Source organism: Phoenix dactylifera, chromosome 14 (assembly GCF_009389715.1).
Source record: "Phoenix dactylifera cultivar Barhee BC4 chromosome 14, palm_55x_up_171113_PBpolish2nd_filt_p, whole genome shotgun sequence".
In the NCBI taxonomy this organism is placed as follows: domain Eukaryota; kingdom Viridiplantae; phylum Streptophyta; class Magnoliopsida; order Arecales; family Arecaceae; genus Phoenix; species Phoenix dactylifera.
Window position 1 is genome coordinate 8,812,985 of NC_052405.1, and position 23,559 is coordinate 8,836,543.

A 23,559-nucleotide genomic window follows, 5' to 3' on the forward strand; every position below is an offset into this window, starting at 1 on the left:
TTGGTTGGGTCCCGTCCCCGCCCCACAAAAGGGTACGACGCCACCACCCTATGTCTTAGGTTTAGACTTATTCCCCTCACTTGTCTCTCTCTCTTTCAGGAAAAGGTTTAGATTTTTCCAAATCCAACTCCCAATTTTATGTGCCCACGTACCTACGAGAAAAAAGTGAAGACTTTGCCCGCCTCACCCTTCCATTTCTCTTATTCCAACCACCTCACCATACTAACCTTCCCTTCTCCCATAGTGTGTATATATATATATATATATATCGAGCAACTAAACAAATTCTTAATGAATTATATTGTTACAAGAAATATTTTACTATTTAATTTGATGAAAACTTTTGTCCTTTCAAAAAGAAAAAAAAAAAACAATTTTTAGGGATCATCTTCCAAGCAACCAGACCCTTAACAAATCAGGTCGATTATGACGAAAAAATATTTTACCAAAAAAATAAATTAAAAATCGGACAACACGTGCACAAAATTTTCCGTAGCACGTGTCAAAAGGACCGGGCGGTGGCAGACCGGGACAGCGCCGGCGGGGCCTGCCCGGCGCAAGCCGCCATGGCCCGCTCGAGACCGGAGACGATCTCGGTCATGGTGGGCCGGTCGGTGCCGTCTGGGCTCACACAATCCGCAGCCAAATAGCCCACGAAAGCCACCGTCTCGATCTCGCTGGGCGTCGGCGGCGGCAGTCGCCGGTCCATGACGCGGTGGACATCGTCGGCGTCAATGTGCGGCACGGCGTACTCCACCAGGTTCGTCGGTGTACCACTATCGTCATTCCGGTGTACCGCTCTGCACCCAGTCAACAACTCCAACAAGACCACGCCGAAGCTATAGACGTCGCTCTTGGTGGTCAGGTGCTGGAGCCGGTAGTATTGGGGGTCCATGTATCCGACGGTGCCGGCGGCTCGCGGGGACGACAGGTCGCGGGTATCCTCGTCGTCTGAGGAAGGGGAGAGGAGGGAGAGGCCGAAGTCGGCGACCTTGGCCGTCCACGTGGCGTCGAGCAGGATGTTGGAGGACTTGATGTCCCGGTGTATGATGGGCGGCACCGCGTAGGCGTGCAGGTATTCGATCCCCCGGGCCGCGTCGAGCGCCACCCTTAGCCGCGCCGCCCACGAAGCCAGGGGCGAGACGGCGAGCTTGTGGAGGTGGTCATGGAGCGTGCCGTTGGGCATGAACTCGTACACTAAAATTCTCTCGCCGTCTTGGTTGCAGAAGCCGAGGAGCCGGACTAGGTTCTTGTGGTTGACTCTGGAGAGGAGAGCCAGCTCGGAGAGGAAGGCAGCTTCGCGGTCGCGATCGCGGCGGCGGCGGTCGGCGTGGGAGGTGGAGGAGGTGGCGGCGGCGGCGGTGGGTGGCTCGGCGCGCTTGATGGCGACGACGCGGCCGTCGTCGAGCACTGCACGGTAGACCAACCCGAAGCCGCCGGAGCCGATCTTGTGGTCGTCGGAGAAGTTGTCGGTGGCGGCGAGGAGGGCTGCCAGCGGGAATTCCTTGATCGTGGAGCTGTGACCAATGCTCAGCTGCCGGTTGATTAGTAGGTTCGAGAATGCCTCGACGTTTGGGCGAACACGCTCACTTGGCACGCCCGGCGGCAGCGGCGCCGCCGCTGCTGCTGCGGCATGCAGTCTTACGGTGTCGTGGATTCGGCCATTGTTTCGGTAGACTGGGAGGATGATGAACCATATGGCAGCCGCCAACAATACGACGGCGAGGCTGACGGAGCCAATGACTATAAAGACTAGCCTTCTCCTGCCACTGCCGCTACTTGGAGGAGTTGGTGGCAGCGGCGGCGGCGGCGGCGGCGGTGGAGGATTAGCTTGCCGTGCAGACCTGCATGGCCCGCAGATGGCGATGCCGGCGGCGCCGTTGCCGCAGATGTTTGCGGACCCTGCCAGGACGCCGCAAGGACAGGTGGACATCGGCACGCAAGATCCGGGCAGGACCCGGTTGAAGACCATGAGATGGGGCTTGAAGATCTCATTCCCCCAGCAAACCAAGGAGTAATTAGCCATGAGTACCCCACATAGAGCACTGCCCTTGGCTTCAATTGCTACAAATTGGGACATGGAGAGGCCATTCGGTAGCTGAGAGTTCTCCCCCCAACATTTCACTGCTCCATTGGTACTCAGAGCACAAGTCCGGTTCTCTCCTAAGGCTAACGAGCCGATCTCAAATGGATTTCTCTCCACTTCTGGAGCACCAATTCCCCAACAGACCAATTCCCCACCCTTGGAGACGGCGCACGCATGCTGCGATCCGGCTGCGAGCGTGACGTAGGACCCGTTGGGCTCAAGGCTTACAACAGTCGAGTCATTTCCGAAGCACTGGATCTGCTGGGATACCGACAATAATCCACAGACGAAATCTGCGCCGACGGCGATGTCGGTGAAGTTTAGCTCTTCAGGGAAGACCAGCTGTGGCCATCGCCAGCAGTCGAGTTTGCGGGTGGAGCCTTCTTGGAGGCCACAGACATGGGTATCGCCGGCGGAGAGCGAGACGAGAGGCGACCCCCGGTAGACCCGTTTGGACTTGGGGTTTGAACTGTTACCGGATTCTTGCTTGAATTCCCACCAGCGCATGGTGGATAAACCAGCGACTGGTATCCAACCGAGCGCACAGAGGAAGCCGTCGCCGGCGGCGATGGCAGTGTAGGAAGAGTTGTTCGCCGACGGGTAGTTTCGCTGGACTCTTTTGGCTATGCTGGTGCAGTTGAGGTCGAATTGCTTGCTCGTGTGGGAATGAAGGAGAGCGCAGACTATGGTTTGATTGGAGACATGGGAGATTGCTACGGTAGAGAGATGACAAGAAATGGTGGGAATTGTGACTAAGAGAAATAGGACTACTAGGAGGAGAAGTGGGGAGTGGTCTGGGAGAGACATGGGAAAGGAAGAGGGGAGGTTAAGGGGATACGGTATATCATTGTAACAAGGACTCGGGCGAGAGAGGTGTTTGAAGGATGGCAACTTTCCCTTTCTTTTGGGCGTATTATTTCTGTGGGATGAGATGGCTTCGGGTGATGGGTGAGTTGGGTGGCGACCAGCGAGGCTGGGGCGAAGGGGCAGACGCCTTGAAAAAGAGCAAAGACCGAAGACCAGCTTGTTTGAATTCTCTAAGCCCAAGCTAGAGTCTTGCTGTTCTCTTTTTTTTTCTTTTTTGTATAGATACATCCATCTAAAAACTATATGAAAGGCACTAATGCAGAAATCTATGATGTAGAATCTATATGATTAATTAGTCACATACGCCGCAACCTAACCCATTGTATTGTTTGCTTTCTCATAAATATTGTAGGGCCGTAACCCAATCAACCGTATTATTTCTTTCTTCTCATCCGCGTGTTATTTAAAATTTTGACCAATTTTTTGTTTCTAATTTGGCCATAATTGCCTCGGGTGAGCGTGAATTAAACTTGAGACCTTTGAAGCCTAACGGTGAGGAAAGGAATAGATAGGAACCAAAGGGAAACTCATCTCATTCTTTTTTCTACTTTAAGTCCCGGCAAAATTGACGTGGGTGGGCTTTGCTTTTCTTTCCTTTTTCTTCTTATATATTTTTATACATACCAAAAAGTTTGTTTTAGTGGAAAAAAAAGTTTGAATTTTTTTGTCGAATCAGAATGATTTGGCAGCCTATATGGTTTTGCTCTCATGAATTCTTTTGATGAATCTGTCATTGATTATGCATCCATGTCTCATCATATTGGTTTTATATAAATTTCAATAAATATAAGCAAGACATGTTTCATGTAATTAAACTTTCAATATTACATATTCGGAAATAGAATTTATAAATTGTAGACTACCCTTCTTCTAAGTACGCTAATGTTTGTGTGGTGGAGGTTAGGGAAAATACCAAGTGCATTCTACTGACAGAAGATTGAGTTGTCAGGAATGGATTAAAAAAAATTGAAAAGTTAGGTTAAGAAGTAGAAAATCATGAATTTGACCATAAACATCAAGAGCTGATGTTAGCTTGGAAGGACAAAGCTATTTTATTGTACCTAGTCCTGCTTGGTTGGAGGATAGTGGAAAAAATTTAGAACCCTCGTTGTCCTATATAACCCTATCATGCCAACAATATTGTTAGCTCCAGATTCAAGGAGATTGATGGTGGAAAAGAAAATGATACTTCAGAAAGCTTTGACAAGATCTTATTTGATTTAATCTATGGATAAAAGTTAAAACTATTCTGTCAAAATAGCATAATATATCTTACTACAATTTATCCACCCACTTTGGTTCCAAGTTTATTCCATTTATTCCACCAACTAGGACAAAATTATTTCCCAACCAAACAAGTTTATTCCATTTATTCCATTTTGCAATTCAGGGTTCGATCTTTTCGAATGAAGATGTTATGGAAAAGTAAATTTCTCGAATCATAACAAAGATTATATTATTTTTACACTATAATATAACTCATCAATATCAATTTTCATATGGTTGTCCATTTTTATAATGAAGCGCATCTCTGCCATAAATTATAATACTTTTACAAGAAAAACAAATTTTAGCAATTAGCAAGAGGGTCTTGCCTCCATATAATATTCACAGTACCTTCAAAAGCATTGTAACAGCAATGTTCAACCTTAGGCTAGGTTTGTATATTGGCCTACCAATATATATATATACCCACTACATGTCCTATGGAGCTCCAAAATAGAAGTGGCAGAAGACACTGGTTTTCCTACCTAGTTTGATAAATATTTTTCTTTGCAAGGAAGTAATATGGGAAAGGAGGAGTTAAAAAATTTGAAAGATGGCATAGGATGATTTATATGTGGGGGCTTTGATAGAAGAGTTTGAAAAGTTTGTCAGCTTCTAATTAAAGTAGTGATGGCTGCAGATGGACGTGTTTGAACGGCAGCCATTGACAATTTGACATCCATGATGGGAACATCATTGCGTTGGCGACTGCTTATAGTCTTTTCCTTTAGGTTGGGGGTACACCATGGAACCCAATCTGGCCTCTAGAAAAAGCCTTTCTTAGCTAGCATGCAGTGTAGCGTAATTCATGAGATGGACAAATTATTGGTGCAAAGCACCAATCAACAAGTGGTACTGAAGCTTCTTCTTGGTACCATATTTTGGCTGCAAAATATTTTAGTTCACATAAGAACGGTTGCTGCTGCATCTTCCTAAGGGTATTTGGAGGTGATAGAGTGAATTCTATAGAAAAGATCGGGGGTCGTCGACCATCAGTTTTTAGAGGACGTCAGATGGTTATTACATGAGTATGCTGTATTTTAGATTAGTCATGTATTCCGGAAGGCGAACAGAGCTGCTAATTGGGTCGCCTCTTTTACTGCTCATCATACTGGAGAGATTTTGTGAACTCACTATGTACATGTTCCTCTACCGTTGTGAAGTATTTTGGCTTGTGACTCTGTTGGTAATACTTACGTGAGATTAACGTGAGCGGCCGGTTTATCCCACAAAAAAAAAGGTGGGAATTACCTCCTCCGAGTTTTTCCAAAAATGTTGAATGAGAAAAATGATAAGAGTTTCTCAATGAAGAAACTAAAATGTATTTTGAAAAAAAGTTACTCTCCTCGTCACCCTAGGCTAGACTTCTCTAATCTTTGGTATCTGCCATGATATCTTCTGCCATGATATCTTCTTTTAGGACAACTTTTGTAGTTGTTTAAGGCATTGCTCTAGATCTCACTTCTTTGGCTCATGCTTTTGTCTAGTCTTAAGGAGTAAAATCATCAACTTTCCGCTTTTGCGATCCCATTAGTAGCTTTAGTAATTAAACAAGATGGCAAAGGAAAGAGGTGATTTAACAAATGAAGCATGTCCAATCCTTTGAGTAATATTGATCCTTGGCTAGTTGGGAGACTGGTTGGATGCTTAAACTAAATATGATTGTTCTAAAATATAAAAGTGAAGAGCACCAACTCAAAATGTTCATAAAGTCAGGATATTTCATCAATTCCCCCCTTCTATCATCATTTTTTTTTTCTATGAGGGTCATAGACCTATGTAGATATCTTTTTTCATACGAGTTATTTAGACAAACTACACATATTCGCATCATTGCTCAATAACCCCGCATATAAGAAATTGGATATGGAGATTTCGAGCATTGACATGATCATATATTATTCATGTAATACCTAAATAATCCAAAGAAAGGGTGAAAGATTGGCATATCATTACTCAAAAACTATGCAAAATTCTAGCCAATTGAGACTCGGTTTTGCTGATTGGCACCCAATGTCCACAAACATATGTTATGGAGTTATGAACCAATTATATCATAAACTCTCACAATGATATGATTTCAAGTTCCAAATGAAGCTTTGTCCTAAAAACACCAATCACTCAGACAAATTACAATTTACGCGCTGACATATTGAGACTCGATCGACCAATTAAAAGAGGTAACCTATACTGTATTTGACAAGTTGCGTCTTTATGAAAAAACTAATATATCAAAAAAAGAGTGAATGTATAAACTCTGACAAACAAGCCCTACGTAAGCTCATGAAGCTACTGAGGTTGTCGTTGGAACTTCAAACTACAAATTATTGAACACTTTTCTTCTTTTGAGAGGCCATTTAGAAGAAACATATTAACTCGGAACAGCTTGTGTGGTGGCTTCATGCCCACCAACCCCGCCGTGTATTTCACACAAAAGTTGTGCCGGCCTATCACCAAAGTCAACCAAATCAAAGCCTAAAAGTTTGTTTTGGACTCTCAATCTCAATATCGAACTCCCTCATTCTTCATGTGCTTTCCCTACCATAAGTATAATTTTTAGTTGGACCAGATTTACTGCTCCGCTGGTGGACCAGTCCAACTATGAAGTAAAGCACATGTGTCGTGCTTTTTTCTATTTCGTGCATCTAGGTGAGTGTTGCTTTTTTTTTTTTTTTGGTACATCAGCGGTTCACACCTAACGAGTGTGAAGATGACCAACAAAATCAGAAAATAAAATACTGCGCAAAGGCATAGGCACAGCGGTCAATACAGAAAAAGCCTCTCGAGTGATGAGTCGCGAAGGAAGCAACCCAATCTGCAGTACCGTTCGCCTTTCGATATACGTGCATGGCCTGATAGGAGTCAGCCTTCTCCAAAACCCTGCGGATAGTGAGTGTTGCTTTACTGTTGGACTAATCCACCAGCTAAGCGATGGATCTGATCCGACCAATAACCATTTATCTTGAGCCGAACGTTTTCTCTGTTGAGTGAGAAAACATGCTTTTGTTTTTTAACATACTAATAATTGGATTTGACCAGTAGACGTTAAGGAAGTCGTGCATCCAAGTCCAAATTATTTGTGGAATTGTTTAAATACATTAATGAATCTTGTTCAACATTAGACCATCAGTTCGGGATGAACCTTGTATTGTTTTATAGTAACATGGACAACCAATAGCATGGTTCAGAACTGAAAACAATAGAGTTGCCTGCTAGCATCTGCCTAATTGTCTCCAATGTCAGCTTGAACCAAGAACCTTTTTTTTTCTTATATTTTTTTTAATATATACAGGAGGCCATGAAGGATGTGCATATAATTAAAAAGGCAATGTCTCTGTAAATCATACATCACTAATTAAATGGCGATCCCATCATGTATGTAAGCTCAATTATACTTGAACAAATTCGAAGCATCACATGCATGGGCACCTGCCCAACTATCAATATGAATAATTTGATAGAGAATTCCACATAAATGGTTTAAATGATGTAAAAGGATGAACGGCTTTAAGTTAGATTCGGACATATCACCTTTGCAAAATCACCATCTTCCGGAGCTGCTACCAAACAATTCTACCTGGCCAATGAAGGAAAAGTAACAAAATTGTCATCCACTTAATGCTTCTCCCTACTGTTTTGCTTGCTTCATTCAACCCCATACTTCTTATTGCTTGCAGACTGAATGACAAAAGGGTCGTTCTCAATTGTCTTCCGTCCTAATAATTCTTGTGATGTTGATTGGACTTCCATGAGGTATCAGCCATATTTTTTAGGCATTGGCCTCCCATTAAATGTAACATCCTCATGCTCAACTCCAGAAAGTATAACAGAGTACAAAGTCAAGTTCTAATGTACTACAGTGTCGAGTTTCTGTTTGGTATATAAGCCAACCAATTCCAAATTAGTCTAAACTGAGCAAAGCCACCATTCTCCATCCGGTGCCTATTTAAAGTGGGATGGAATGCATAGCATATCATACTAAATTGATTATGAGGTGCAAATTATACTATCCTAAATGCCACATCGCAAATCCAAGATATAACACGGCCATGCTACTGAGTGGTACAATCCATAATAATACGAAGCTAACCATTACATTTAGCTTTCAAATTTATCGCACACAAAATATAATAAATAAAAATCTAATTTTATCATCTATTTAATAACAAAGTAAACATCAGTTTAGATTATCTACATCTAAATATAAATACCAAACCTATAATTTTTAATATTTAGAAAATTACTAAGCTATAAATTCATAACCAATTAAATAACTAAAATTTTGCTACAAATCTCTAAGCTTGCTAGTATGAATTCGAAGCCTGGATTATCTTTCGTTCCTACTGATCCTACTCATAAGAAAACAAAAAATAAAAAATAAAGATATGTAAGCGATACAGCTCAGTAAGTAAATCTTACACTACCTTATCGGATCCAGCATAAGTTTTTTATATTAATACATCATTTAAAAAAAAAATAATTGCAAAAATAAAGCATTTATAGTAAAATATATTAAAACTAGTCATAAAGCAAACAATGCATGAACAAATATTCCATACTTCATAAACATAGTTTCAATTTTATATTGCAAATAAATTCATAAATCATGCTTCTGTCATTTTTTTATATCATAGTTTGAAACATTGCTTTTAGATATTTGTGCTATGGTCACTTTATACTAGTAACAGGGCTCGTATTCGTAATCGATATAGATTCATATGTATGAAAAAGTACTAAATGGTATGATAAAATTCGCATTTTATATGAATGCTATTTTTATTACAAATATTCATGAAACCACTTTTTATAATAAATTATAATTTTTAATCCATAATTTTAAGAAAATGCTATCTTCATTGGCAAACTCATATGCATGAAAAATATGATAATTTGAAAAATAATAAAGAGTACAAGATCTATTTATCCGACGGCCGAAAGTGATGAACGGCTTGTGGCAGTGGCTGACCGACAAGAAAATTCGAGAAAAAGGTTTGAAAAATAGGGGAACCTGAGCCTTTTCTTGATTTTCTGCTGTTGGTTGCTCACCGACAGCCATGGATCCGCTGGGAAGAAGGTAGGGAGGCCGGAGACTTCGGTCGGAGGCTCATCACGAAGAAAACTGGCAACAATGGCTAGAAGAAGGAAGAAAAGTTTGTCCAAAACCTAAGCATGGAAGTGAACTCCTATGGGGAGTCGAACTAAGAAGCAGACTCCCATCAAAAGTTTTTTTTTAATTTATTTATTTGTTTATCTTTCTTTGGAGCTTGGGCTAGGTCATATTCGGGTCAGGCCGGTCCAGTGGACTATGCCCAAATCCGGCAATCACACTAAATTTAATGTACCACTGTGGTAGGCGGAGCTCTTGGTTTCCATTCACTGCATGTTTAAACATCATTTGCATGCACGCGAAGTCATAATAGCGGGATTTTTTGGAAAACGTAGATTCCGACATTCCGTTTTCGGAGGAGCGCCGCGCGCGGGCGGCAGGGAACGGTTTTGGCTCGATTTACCAATTGATGCGACGGAAGAATGTTTTCCCTTCACGCAATCGAGCTCTAGATTTGAACCGCAAACCGCCAAAAGAGTTGTGCGGGCATGGCATTTAAATTTAAATAAGGTAAATCTTTTCTTTTTGACCGAAAAAATCCCATACCCTTTTCGGGAAGGGGTATTTTGGTCATGCTACTTTCCAAGGGCTCGGTTGCCGTCATGCTACGTCTTCTCAAATCTAAGAATTTTTCGTCCCCCCTTCTCTTCTTGATGAAAATTTTCCCTCTCTCACTTACATTCTCTTATGTTGATGGACAAATTTGGTTTAGAAAAAATGTTGTTACCACACTAAAATATATTTCTTAAAAAGCTGAAATTTTTATATATTTGACCGATCATAAAAAAAATATTTTTCAGTACTTCTATTTTTTAAAAAGTTATACAAAATATCTATTAAAGTTTTAAAAAAATTATGTAAAATATCTATAAAACATCATATGTATTATTTTTAATGGTTATTTTTATATATTTTGAATCTAAAAATATTTAAAAATAAGTATTAAAAATAATTAGATTAAATTTTTGGAATTTTAACAATTTTTAATAGTTAGATAACTTCAATATATTGTGGTAAATTTTTATAGTTATTACTATATTTTTTATTAAAGTTATCATAATCTTTTTATGTTTTGGTAAGTTTTAATAATTTAAAATTAATTATTAAAAATAGCTATTAAGAAGATCACCATGATTTAAGAATATTTTTGGTTAAAAATTATTATAATTTTTAATTTATGTAAAATTAGTTTTTCTATATCCTATATGTTTTTTTATAAAATATGAAAAATTTATTTTTATAAAAAATTATTTTTGATCTCTTTTTTTTTTCAAAATTTCAATCGAATATTAAAAAAAATATTTTTTATTGACCGCACCCTTCCCCTTCCTCTTTCTATGAATCAGACTGTGTTTAGCATAAATTAATTCTTTATAAAATTAAATTATTTAACATAATATATCAATGTATTATAATATATATAATATTATAGTATATTTATAGTATAATATAATAATAAAGATATAAATTAATTTAATTATGTTAAATAATATATTTTGTGTAATTAATCTATTTTATTATGGATATTTTGGTAAAAAAAATATTATAACTCAAAACAGTTTCTGATAATTTTTAAAAGTGGTGTTTTGAAAAAATTCTAAAAAGCTAAAATAGATTTCTGAAAATTTTATCAAATATTTTTATTTTATCTAAACATATTTTTGAAAAGTCAAAAAATGATTTTTGTTCCTCCAAAAATTTTCTCAAAGGAGATTTTAGTACGGAGAAGTAAGGCCCCGAATGCCGTCAAAGCCCCGAAATTTATGCCGTATCAGACGGCGGAGGAGGAAGCTTGCATGAAAAGTGAAAACCACCGTCACCCACCGGTGATAAAATATCATACGTAAGTACACAGAGAACGTTTTATGCGACAGAAACATCAGTCCGTACATTTTACGTTTGCTTTTATTTCTCCGCAAAGTCCGGCTGCCGTTGGATCTCGGTTACTGAGGCATGCCCGCATGAACAGGGTTATGATCACCTCCCGATGAGAAAAATGAAGGGGTTGGACGGTGGCCAAGTTCTTAAACGTTGGAAGGGTGGGTATTAACGTAGTTTTTTTTTTTTCCTGTCTCTACCTGAGAAGTAATTCTAATAGTAATTTTTTATTAATATTTTTAAAATATTAATAGTATATTAGTATATTAGTACAAATATATTTTTATTAAAAATAATAATGTATTTATTAATAGCATATATATTGTATAAATTTATAAAAATATATTACTTTCTGCATAACTATGTAATTAATAAAAAATAGTAGATATTTTTATTTTTTTAATTAAAAAGTATTTTGTGCACTGTATATACATATTGAAATGGAGTCTCTGATTTTTTTTTTTTTTTTTTTCCACCTGTGAGGATACATATATGGTAACTCTATTCACTACTTCCCATTTTTTGTATTTACTACTGTAATGAGAACTCACCCGCCCATCATCCTAGTTGTGCTATGCCGAAAACCAAACCAAAATCATATGAGACGGACACCAGAGAAAAAAAAAAGAAAAGAGGCATGCTTTATATTTTGCTATATTTTTCTTAGTGCGCATCTTAAATAAGAAATACAAAACTTTTAGATTCCTTCTACTAACATAGTCGTCTGTTTCATAATTAAAAAACTAAAAAAAAAATTACAGGACATACTATATGACCAAGTAATACACGCCAGATAAATTAGTTATTTAGCAAATTAATTCACACATGTAGGTAAATTGATATACAATTTTAAGTATATACTATTCACTAGTACATAATACAGGATCAGATGATACATACTTAGTAAATTGGTCATATAGCAACTCAATACATACTTCCAAGCAAATTAATACATATTTTTCAAAATATTATATTCACCAACACATACTACGTGGCTGGTGATACACATTCGTCGATTTTTGGATACATATTATAAGCTTAACTAATATATATCTAGTAGTGTTTAATACACACTTTTAGATAAACCGATATATATTTTTAAGAATATACTTTTTATCAATATATATTATATGGTCAGATAATATATACTAAATAATTAATTATTTTATATTTATTTTTTTAAAATCATGAGATTGATTATTTTTGTTAGATTTTTAGATTTTTTTTTTTTAATGCTTGGCAAAATAAGAGTCCGGCCCCGCCGCACATGATTTCTTTAAAGATCGCGACACAAGCATTGATTACGGAGGTCCCGAGGTGACATGCTTTCCGGCTGTATCCATCAAAGTCATTATTACGCTGATGGGGTTTGATCAACGACGTGATTGGATGATCGTAATGTCCACTTTCTCCAACTCGGCTGCTTCCACCAAAATGTGACAAGGCCTGAGTTATGAAATACATAGGATCGAGAATTTATTAAATGGACGGTTGTGATCTAAGTTAAACAATAATCAGTCAATTTCATTGCAGACCAAGTCATTGCCAAACATCTTTTCTAAGTTCTTTTTGCAACGTTGTCAAATGTCAAACCTTTCACCTTGATAGGAGAGAGAAGCGGCCTTGTAGCCAAAGTTGCATAAAAATATCTATAAACACTTTAGATTAAATAGTTATATATATATATATATATATATATATATATATATATATATATATATATATATATATATATATATATGGAAAAGTATACCCTCTTAGACGGACGTTAATGGAATAACGAAGGAGTTAATAGAACAGTTTACATGCATTGTCTAAGTTAATAAAACAATGTACCTTTTTTTTAACTTTTGTGCGGAAGAATGATTGATTTTCTTTCTCAATATTCGCGATTGAGTAAAGCATACTTACGCCAGATGCATACTAAAATAAGAATTTATATGGGTAAAGATTTACCAATTTTTTTATTTTTTATTTATCGACGACGTGCATGCTTAAATCATGCTCTTAAAAGTCGGCATAAATTTAAATTTTCTAATATCCTTCAATTTACAAGCTTCTCTTAGGTGTCATATTAGCCAATTCATTTCTCATGCCGATATCGGTTCCTAAGTTAGCTGGCTTTCAACATTTGTTTTTTAGTTGGTATTAACGTTTCTCATCTTTGATCCCGAGGAGCTATAATTTTGTATATATAACTGAAGAAATTTCTGGTATTTTAAGAAAAGAGGGTTCAAGTTTTTGCCTTCCGGTTAAAATATTCTCCCAAACCAATCGTCGGAAGACATATAGATACATCAATCATCAAAGTTTTGTACTAATCTAATGGCCACCAAACAATTATATAATGCATTATACTATTCCAACGGAGTAGAGTGCCATTTCTATCTTAGCAGTCTCTAACAAAATTTTCTTTTAAAAATATATAAAGTGCATATAGAATAATTTCATTTTCGAACATGCTTTAAATAAAAATATCAGATGTAAGCATATTTAAATCAAGTGTATATATACTACAAAACCAGTTCGAAAAAACAAGAAAGAAAACAATTATTTCTGCACGCATTGCGTGGGTTATAAGCTAGTCTTATTATGACCACTGAGAACCCACTCCAAGTGAGCCCATGCTTCAATTACGACAGAAGAATCAAAAGAACATCAAAAGGAGCAATTTTTAAATTTCATACGTTATCAGGCCAAACAGGGCTAAGAGACTTGGAGACGGACCATGATCACACTAGCATGGACACAAATAAGCCTGATGGGCCTAATGAATAAAGATAAACAAGACCTGAGGACTCTGAACTACAAAACCAGCTCAGTGCAGCCACAGAATTTAGCAGAAAAAGCTTAATCTTGTGCATGGGCAAAGCTATCACCATGATCATAAGGTGCAGCAAACACCACATAAAGATGCTTGCAGTGAATTATCATATTAAATCACAAGCAAACCAACAACTGAGATCCTACTTTTACCGAAACCAGCTCATCCTAGAAGTATGACTCCTGAACCAAGAATCTGATCCTCAATGAGTGAAAGAACCATCAGATAACTGTTGTTCAGATAGCAGTGGTATCAGAGATATGCACAAGAGATGAGGTGTTTATTATGTATATAGTCTTCTCTTCAGTTATCAAGTTCATCACCTTTTTACTTTCTATATATGCAGGTTCTGCTATATCCCAATAATGTTTGTCACTATTGAAATCATATTCCCCTAGCCTGATTGACAGTTGGAGAATACTAAAATAATGATCAACCTACAATAACAATATTCTGGCCAACAGAAAATTTTGGAGTCGTTTTCAAATACACATAGTAATATTGTAGGTTTTCATAAGAAACTAAATTTTTCTGATCAGATATTCACGAAATATAAATTGTTAATGATTTTCACCAGCTGGCACTAGCATAGAAAATATAACTGTAGCCTGAGAACTAATAATTTATAGCTAATTAATTTGGTATAGCATACAAATATAATAGTCATAAAAGGTATACAAATAAAAATATAACAGCCAGAACTAATAATTTATAGATAATTTAGTATAATATACAAATATAATAGTCATGAAAGGCATACAAAATGGTAACATCTTTAGGTAGATAACAATGAGAATTGCTTTTCATTAGACAGAAAAGCCAATCATTACATGTAATAATACATGATATAAACCCGATGTCTATTTACCTGAAAACAAGACTACTCGGAACATGTAATTTACATTAGATGACTAGATTGAATTGAGTTACAAGCATCTTAGGCCTACACTGCCTAAATATCAACTTAAATTTTCTAAAGCATCTATAACTATCATACAAATTAAAGGCCCTGCTTGATAAAACTAGCAGTCCTTACCGTAGTTCTTTTCCCTCGTAATTGCTGTGCAAGGATCAGCATCAATAAGCATTTTAACTACCTCCCTCATGCTAGGACGCAAAGTTGGCAACTTGGTAGTGCACAAAATTGCAATCTTCAAAACTTTCATCATGTCATCTTCTGCAGAACCTGAGACCATGGGGTCGAGAACTTCTGCAACCTTCTGGCCATCGAGATGTGTTGAAACCCAATAGACAATATCTTTCCCTTCACCAAACTGAGGTTCTATAGGACTACAGCCAGTAAGCAATTCTAGCAGGACAACACCAAAACTATAGACATCGCTCTTTTCAGTTATCTTGAGCGAATATGCAAGTTCTGAAAATGAAATAGACACAAGGATGACTATTAAGTTCAAAGACAGTCGTAAGAGATTGAAGATATTCAGAAACAATATGAGAGATGAATGCATGTCAAAATAGGATGGATTGCCACAGACAAGCTAAAATAAAGCTGTCACAGCATTGAGAAGAAAATGTGAGCTTTCTTCTATTCAACATCTTAAAACCAGTAGGGTCGTTCTACCACATAATAATGGATGAAAGTACAAAAAAGCTGTTAAAGATTCTTTTCCCTCCTTTTTCTGCTTCATTAGATGGAAAATAAAGTAAAAAAAAAAAAACGAAGTGATGAACAAGTAGGTTAATCCTTTTAAGGTCATCAAGAATGGAAGCATATATTATAAGTTTTAAACCATTAATAATCCTTCATTCTGCAGCAACTATGACCTATGCTACAAAGTCAACCAAATAAAGAACGAGCACTACTACAGAAAGACAAAATTAACAGAAAATAAGAAGGATATGAATGAATAAACCAGATCTTTTATGCAGTTAATATATAGATGCGGGCAATACGATAACAATGACATTTGAGGAAGAGCAATTGTAAGTTTCAGTTCTACTGTTTTTGAGGACAGAAGAGTATATAATGAAATAAGAACATACCAGGAGCAATGTAACCATGTGTACCAGCAAAACAACTTATGTCTGATTCTTCTGCGATCTTTGCAATCCCAAAGTCGGCAATTTTTGCTTCATATTTATCGTCCAACAATATGTTGGTGGATTTTATATCCCTGTGTATGATGGCTGGTGAACAGTCATGGTGAAGATACATGATCCCCTTTGCTGCACCCACAGCAATCTTGTACCGCCTACTCCAGTCCAGCTCTGGTTGGACACCCTTGATTTCCCGATGAAGAGCTTCATAAAGATTCCCATTAGGCATATACTCGTATACGAGAAAGTTAAGCTCCCCTCTGGTCAAGCAGGCGTATAGCTTCAGTATGTTTCTATGCCTGATCTTCCCCAGTGTATCTATCTCTGCCATCAAAACTTTTGCTCCATTCCCCTTCCATAATTGCTTCACTGCAACTGTCCCTTTGTTCTTCAGCTCTAACCTGTAAACTTTACCTGTGCCCCCGCTTCCAATCAAATTTTGCTCTTCCAAGTTGCATATCTCTTCTGCATCAAGTTCTGGTGGTTGGAAAGATTCCACTTTCCACTTTGAGTCATTGTCCATACACTCCTCCAGATCCTTCATTTTATGGGATTCCTCAAGCTTGAAGCTCCTATAACTAACAAACGCTAATCCAGCTAAAAGTACGAATATAGCTGATAAAATGATCAATGCAAGAACCAGTCTCTTACCCAAGATGTCCTTGTGCCTGCTATCCATCTTGCAAATGCCCAAGTTCGGGTCCCATCCATTTCTCGACTTTCCATCGATACATAGACTGGGATTGCCAGAAAATGCTTCATCTCCAGCAATCATCAGAAGACCTGGAGGAACCCTTCCTGTCAATCGATTCTTGGAGAAGTCAATGGAGCTTAGCTTCAATGTTTGTAAACTATCTGGAATAGGACCAGTAATCAAGTTCTGTGATAGATTAATTGAATTGAGAGAGGCCAACTGAGAGAGAGTTCCTGGAATGTTGCCACTCAATGAATTCTGTGCAAGATCAACCTCTACCAGTCTACTGCATGAACCAAGTTCAGATGGTATAGGCCCGGTGAGAGCATTATCCTCCAAATGCAGAGACGTCAACTGGTTCAGATTTCCAATTTCAGATGGTATATGACCTGAGAAAGAATTATTGGAAGCATATAACTTCTGCAACTGAGGGAGCTTTCCTATCTCAGCTGGAATCTCACCGGAGAGCCTGTTATTTTGAACACACAATTGATTCAAGCTAGTTGAGGTCCCAATCTCCGAAGATATCCATCCAGTGAAACCATTGTCTGCTATGTCAATGATAATGGCATGCGGCAGTCCCCATAAACCTTCTGGAAGGCGCCCAGAGAAGCCATTCTGACTAATTCGGAACCTCTGCAGAGACTTGCAGTTTGCATAAGAATCAGGAAATTCACCTGAGAAGTTATTATCCAGTGCAAGCAAGAATTGCAGATTGTTATTTTGGCACAGGAACCTCGGAAATTCCCCAGAGAAATTATTCTCCGATATGTCCAAACTGTTGAGTGGTGAGAACCGGCCAAGATTTGCTGGGAGTTCTCCGGAAAAATTGTTCTCATAGATAGATAATGCAATGAGAAACTGGAAGTCTTCAAATCCTTTGGGGAGTTCACCCCAGAAGTTGTTCCTGTATAGGTGAATGACGGTGAAATTCTTAAGATCACCAAGCTCAGTGGGGATTCTTCCAGTCATATGATTGCGGGAAATGTCAAGTTCATGCAAGTTAGTAAGGTTTGCAAGCTCAGGTGGGATCTCTCCTGTCAAATTATTTTGATAGAGTTCAATCTTGTACAGGTTGTGTAACTTCGAAATTTCTTTAGGAAGTATCCCTGAAATTTGGTTCTGGGAGAGATCTAAAGTTCCCAATGAAATCAATTCGAATATAGAGGATGGAATCTCTCCTCTCAAATTACACTCTGCCAAGTAAAGCCATGTTAGGTTCTTCAAATTTCCGATACTCGGCGGAATCTCTCCCTCCTCGAAGTTATTTTGAGCAAGACCAAGTGCAACCAGATCAGACAGATTCCCGATCCATGCTGGAAATTTACCAGAAAAGTCATTTGTTGACAAATCAAGAACCTTCAGTTTCCTTAAGCCTGAAAGATCCGGCAATTGGCCTGTTAAACTGTTTATCGAGAGATTGAGGGCCTGAAGACTAGCACAATTGTTCAACTCGGGAGGAACTGTGCCTGATATGGAATTTGCTTGAAGAAGAAGTGTTTTAAGGCTGCCAAGGGCAGAGATTGATGGTGAGATCTTGCCAGAAAGGTTCTTATATGCAAGTGAGATTGTAATAACTTCCCCAGAACTGAAGTCACATGTGACACCAAAAAACTGGCATGGCGTGTTTGACTCCTTCCAGCTTTCAAGATACTTCATAGGGTCAATCAATTGACTCTTGAATTGCAGGAGGGCTTGAGTTTCCACTGTTTTGGAGTTTGAGATTGGGACAGAGGAAATCAGGAGAATGGTGCTCAAGAAATGGAGGGAACATAAGAACTTTGCCTTTGCCATGGTCGGCAACAGTATAATAACACAGGACCAAGTTCTCAAGAGACTCCTTTTGCCAATTCAGTATACCTGTAAGAACAAACACATCAGAAAACCAGATAATATCTAGTGAGAGAAAAGAGGAGATCTTAAACATAAATTAATACTGGATCACCTCTAATGATGATGAATTTAAACTACAAGACAAAACACTAATATGAAAAAGCCTGAGGACATGTCTTAGGCACAGTTTTACTCAGTAACTGGACAGTTCTAAATGGAAAATTTTAATGGCAATGGTGAAAAGAACAGCAAATGCAGGCTGAACAACCATTAGGATTTTAAGCAGAATAATTCATGATCAAAAGATCTGCCAAACTTCGTTTGCACTTGATGACAACAGCCACTTCCGACACCCATTACCCCAACAATACAGGTACTCATTTTACATGAAACTTTGTTCAAATTCCTAGAGTTTGAATGGTGAAGTTCCAGCACACACACATGGGAGGTAATATGCTATAAGACCAGGTTAATTGATATCAACATGCAAAAATCCCATGGAGTTTTTTATTTTGTGTGTGGGGGGGGGGCCGAGGGGTGCGGGGGAGGGTGAAGTAACAAATATCAATGGAAAACATGACTCATTACATCATTAAGAAGTCTTTTTGGCTAATGTTCGGATATAAATGGAATTGATTTCATTTTGTTGTCATATCTGATAACTCTTACGGGCAGAGCTTTACTGATCTACATTTGATATTTCCTTTATTTGACTAATGAAACCTTGGTAGCACAAACAACTTTGTATTTAAATATGCATATGAAAATAAATAAGCAGTCTCAGGTACTAGATTAATGTTTATTTTTGGATGTTAGCTCTTCAAATCTTGATTTGGTGATAACTACTTCTTGCTGTAGTTTGTTTGTTTAATAACTCAAAATTTTCCTCAAGAAGTAATTAGATGATTAAAACAAATGTCAAGTAGTTACAGAATGCAGGAAATTAATAGTGCCACTAGCAGAGCAGAAGCAAGTGAAAAAAGGATGCACATGCAACTATAACATCTGAAAGAGCCAAAAGGATCTCTAGAGATAAAATTATATGATGGTATCCATAGAAAGCCTTTAAAGCTGTTGCTTGTATTTTAGGTTCCCTACCTTTCATGTCAAATGTCTCCCCACATTGCAAGCAAAACTGCACTTCAAATCCTTGTATGTCTCCTTGTTGCAATTAGAACTACAAGCAGATACCTGAGATTCACCTCTCATCTATTACTTATGAAAGAGAAGATCAGATAGCTTTGATTTATTGTAGAAAGATCGATTTTTGGGCAGGAAGACAATTATGAACTGGAACCATACAGATGGATGTGGTGTGGAAAGATTTTTCCATGTGCTTTTGTTAAGAATGCTAACTAGGTCTTGATTACAAAAGTTAAAAGGTTTTAGTAAGCATCCAGGAGTTCTTCACTGATAGGATATAATGAGCCGATCAAGTTAGTCATGCTCTCGAAGAAGATTTAGATAATGCCATGAATGTGAAAGTGCCAGATTGACATGGACCTTACCATTCTCTTCTCTCTGTTGCATTCCTTAAACAAGAGGATTCCAGAGATTGCTTGAGGTTGCTGCATAGATCTCTATTGTTGTAACCTTATCTCAAGACCTAGCTTAGTTTCATTAACTAATTGATTTGTTGGCATTCACCTAACCGACTACTTCAGTTTTTTCCTTTTCCAATCTTCCACTCCAGTCTTGGTTACATGTTTTGAATCCTGAAACTAAGCAGAGTCTTATGTTGGTTTCAATCACTTGAGGAAGACTTCATTTATCAAAAATGGAAGGATAAAGATGATTTCCAAGCTATCTTAGTGCCCTATAAAATGATTTTTTCAATTAAAGCAAGAACTCAAAAGGTTCATAAATGAGCTTCTTAAGATTCAAATTCTTTACATTATTATCCACAACAAACAATTCTCATGAACCATCACAAATCTTCCTGAACGCATCCTATCATGATATTATAAAAACTAGACAGTAAAAGAACTTAACAGCGAGATATTTGAAGCGGAACCTTTTAAATCTATCAGTCTAATTACTTTTCTTTTGAAACAAAGTTTGAGAAATGTTATTCATAATACCATCTGGTGATTATCTATCCAATGCATGCATGGGCCGGGCCAACATACTTGGGCTAAGAAATTGGTCTTCAGTCGAGGCTAGGCCTCAGGCTTAAAAAATTTATTGATTCTAGAACCCTGCCTTTGATAGGGGGGCAAATAGATCGGGTCGGACTGAGTCACGAGTGATCCTGACCCAACCCGGTTCTTTGTTCGGGTCCTAATGTTAGACCCAAAACCAACCCAATAGAAAATCGGGTCGGGTCCATGGCTATAATTTTTGACCCAACGGGTCATTCGAGTTGGGTCAGATCCATGTATAATCTGGTCCCAACCGAAAAAATTTGGGTCCTAGTCGGATCCGATTCGGGTCTGAGTAAGGATATAAGCCAATACTCTGATGACTTTGCTTTCACCGTAAATAATTATATCTTATATATTTTCATTACCTCAAAAATAAGATTGATAGAGATACAGAAATTAGATGCTATTGTATAAAGATAACGAATAAATATTTGTTTTGCTTAAAAATTGGTTAATGTTTATCATATGTAATATGTAGAACATGCTTGAGATATTATTAGCACAAGCTGGCATGATTGAGTTCAAATATAAATTGAGTTCAAATATTATTAGCCATTTATTGGCGCACTATTAATTCATTAAACCAAAGCAGCAAGTTGCTTAGAACAAAGACTCTCGATGCTCAAGCTGCCTGCGAAAGCCCTACTACCACTGAATCTAACACCAAACAAAGCCTCGACCCAATAACACTAAAAGGTTGGGTCCACATTGCTAGACAGGTAAAATAAATTTATGGACCTTTACCTATTTCCGATATCGGTGATATTTGCTGTCTTTTTTAAAGTTGATTTGATCTGCGACATCCATTCCACTATGCTGCTGCATCTATTGCTTCCTCTTCTTTTTTAAAAAATAAATTTTTCCATACATTGTTTTTTCTTTTCTTCTAATTTTATCCCAGCTAAACATAATCAATGAAAGCATTTTTATTCCTAACGAGCACCAATCTCTTACCTAACCCACCTACCTTCATAAAAAAATATAACCCCACATTCATGAGCACCACTCTCTTACCTATCTTCATGAGACCACTAAGAAACTTAATATCATTATATTATTCCACATTTCTACTCACTATCAACTTCAGAACATTGATCAGGAACAGAAAGTTAAGACTTTAGGCCGAGCCTCAAGCACCAGTTGGGCGACTGGGCCTGCACGCTTGCAGCCCACAGGCCCAAATGGTTTAGCAGGTTCGGGTTGGGTCGTAGTATCCAAATTTCAAACAGATTGGAACGTGTCGGGTCGGGTTGTACAGTTGGAAATCCGGATTCGGTCCCAAAAATGGAACGGATCTAATTTTAGAATCCAACTCAGCCCCACATGTCCTTTAAAATGGGTCGGATTAGGTCAAATCGGGTTGGGTTGGGTCACGGGTCATCTCAACCCATTTTGTAGCCTTTGCCTTTGGTGATGATGCATCACTATGGGATGCGCAACATGGGATCCCCCACTGCCTTCCAATAGACGGAAGACACGTCAGCACTCAGGTAGAGACAGATAAGTGGGCCCATTGTGAAATAACATTATCTCCGTGATTGTAAACCCACTTTTCCGTCCCCGAGTCCATTGCCGCCAAGCGGTCAACGAAACAATTATTTGAGAACGAGAAAGGAACCACAAAACGTACCGTCGCGGGACCCACTAACTGTTCTCTTACAAAGAAGAGACGAGAACGCCGTTACACTCTACTGCGGGACCACCAATGTGTCGTCAAGAATCCACCAAGAGATGTGGAATATACGGAAAGGATTGAAAGGAGGGACACGGAAGATCCAAGCCGTCCAATGGCTGGCACAGTCTGGATCTGATCACAGGGCGGATCAGCAGTAATCAAAGCTTCAATTTTCAATTTCTTCGTTCCTTTTCTCGCTAATTTCTAGCTGAAAACCTATATCAGAAAAAAGTTTTGTTTTTTTTTTTCTTGAACTGAGAAACAAAGCTTCGATCTTTATATTTAAGAAAACTCCATTTGTCCACTTTAAATTCTATTTTTCCGGTTATTTTTCTCTCTATTTGCTTGCTACAGCTATAAGGAAAAAAAGGAGAACTTATTGAACAATTTCTTACCTAAGAAGTCTGAAGAAAAGCTCCAGTAGGGTTCGATCGGCTGAAGAAAGGAACCATTTCTCTATCTACGATCGACTCTTCTTTCTCATAATGCAATGGAGCAGAAGCTTAGTCGGCGATGGGGTTGTCCCTCGGAAGGCAATCTAAGATCCGAGACACGCTTCCAAAAACCCTAGCTTCTCGTTCGGAAATCAGAGAAGAACAAGGGGGTTACTGCGCGTCTGAAATCCTCCAGAGACTGCCGCTTTTCTTCTTTTCTCCGCCGCTCCATAGCTGAGAACCCCTTCAAATTGTGGAAGAATGGATCGAAAGATTTCATATTTTTGCTTCCTTCGCCATCATGATGAGAAAAAAAATCGACGGAAGAAGAGGAATTGGAGGATCGAAGAGGAGAAAAGGGGATTTTTTTTTCTCTTTTTCCGGCAGAGAAGAGGAGGAGGGACGGGAGAAAAATTTTTTTTTTAAGCGGGGTGTAAGCTTGTCACGGTTTATAAAGCCGGATCGTAGAATAGAAAGACGACATTGCCCCTACTATTTTGGGGAATGTCGCAAAGGTAGGTCGTATGATTGGGGGTATAACCGTACAGTGGCGGTTTCCGATTGGGCGCGGGAGTGATGGTGGGGCGGGGGTGGAGTTGGTGCTTGACGGCAATATTGTCCTTGAGATTTAGATAGAATGATGGTTACTCGTATCCACTTAAACTGCAAGAATTGTTTGTCTTTATTTTTTAT

At 38.4% G+C, this 23,559-nt stretch overlaps 2 protein-coding genes across 3 annotated transcripts; both read right to left on the bottom strand.

The window, feature by feature from the left end:
* Nucleotides 1-301: 301 nt before the first annotated feature.
* On the bottom strand, nt 302-3,305 carry LOC120113038 (serine/threonine-protein kinase-like protein CCR4). Its single transcript, XM_039133544.1, has one exon. It carries the CDS (start codon nt 3,179-3,181, stop codon nt 503-505), a length of 2,679 nt encoding a protein of 892 aa, XP_038989472.1. The 5' UTR covers nt 3,182-3,305; the 3' UTR covers nt 302-502.
* An 11,503-nt stretch (nt 3,306-14,808) lies between these two features.
* LOC103704812 (receptor protein-tyrosine kinase CEPR2) lies at nt 14,809-23,308 on the bottom strand. 2 transcript variants are annotated; one of them, XM_039133546.1, is made up of 4 exons: nt 22,828-23,292; nt 19,712-19,804; nt 16,033-18,640; nt 14,809-15,403 (listed from the first exon to the last, which is right to left on the bottom strand). In XM_039133546.1, exons 3-4 carry the CDS (start codon nt 18,572-18,574, stop codon nt 15,051-15,053), a joined length of 2,895 nt encoding a protein of 964 aa, XP_038989474.1. In that variant the 5' UTR covers nt 18,575-18,640; nt 19,712-19,804; nt 22,828-23,292; the 3' UTR covers nt 14,809-15,050. The 2 variants fall into 2 exon arrangements, with proteins under 2 accessions (XP_038989474.1, XP_038989473.1); XM_039133545.1 differs by lacking the exon at nt 19,712-19,804 and having other exon boundaries at nt 22,828-23,308.
* Between the last annotated feature and the right edge of the window lie 251 nt (nt 23,309-23,559).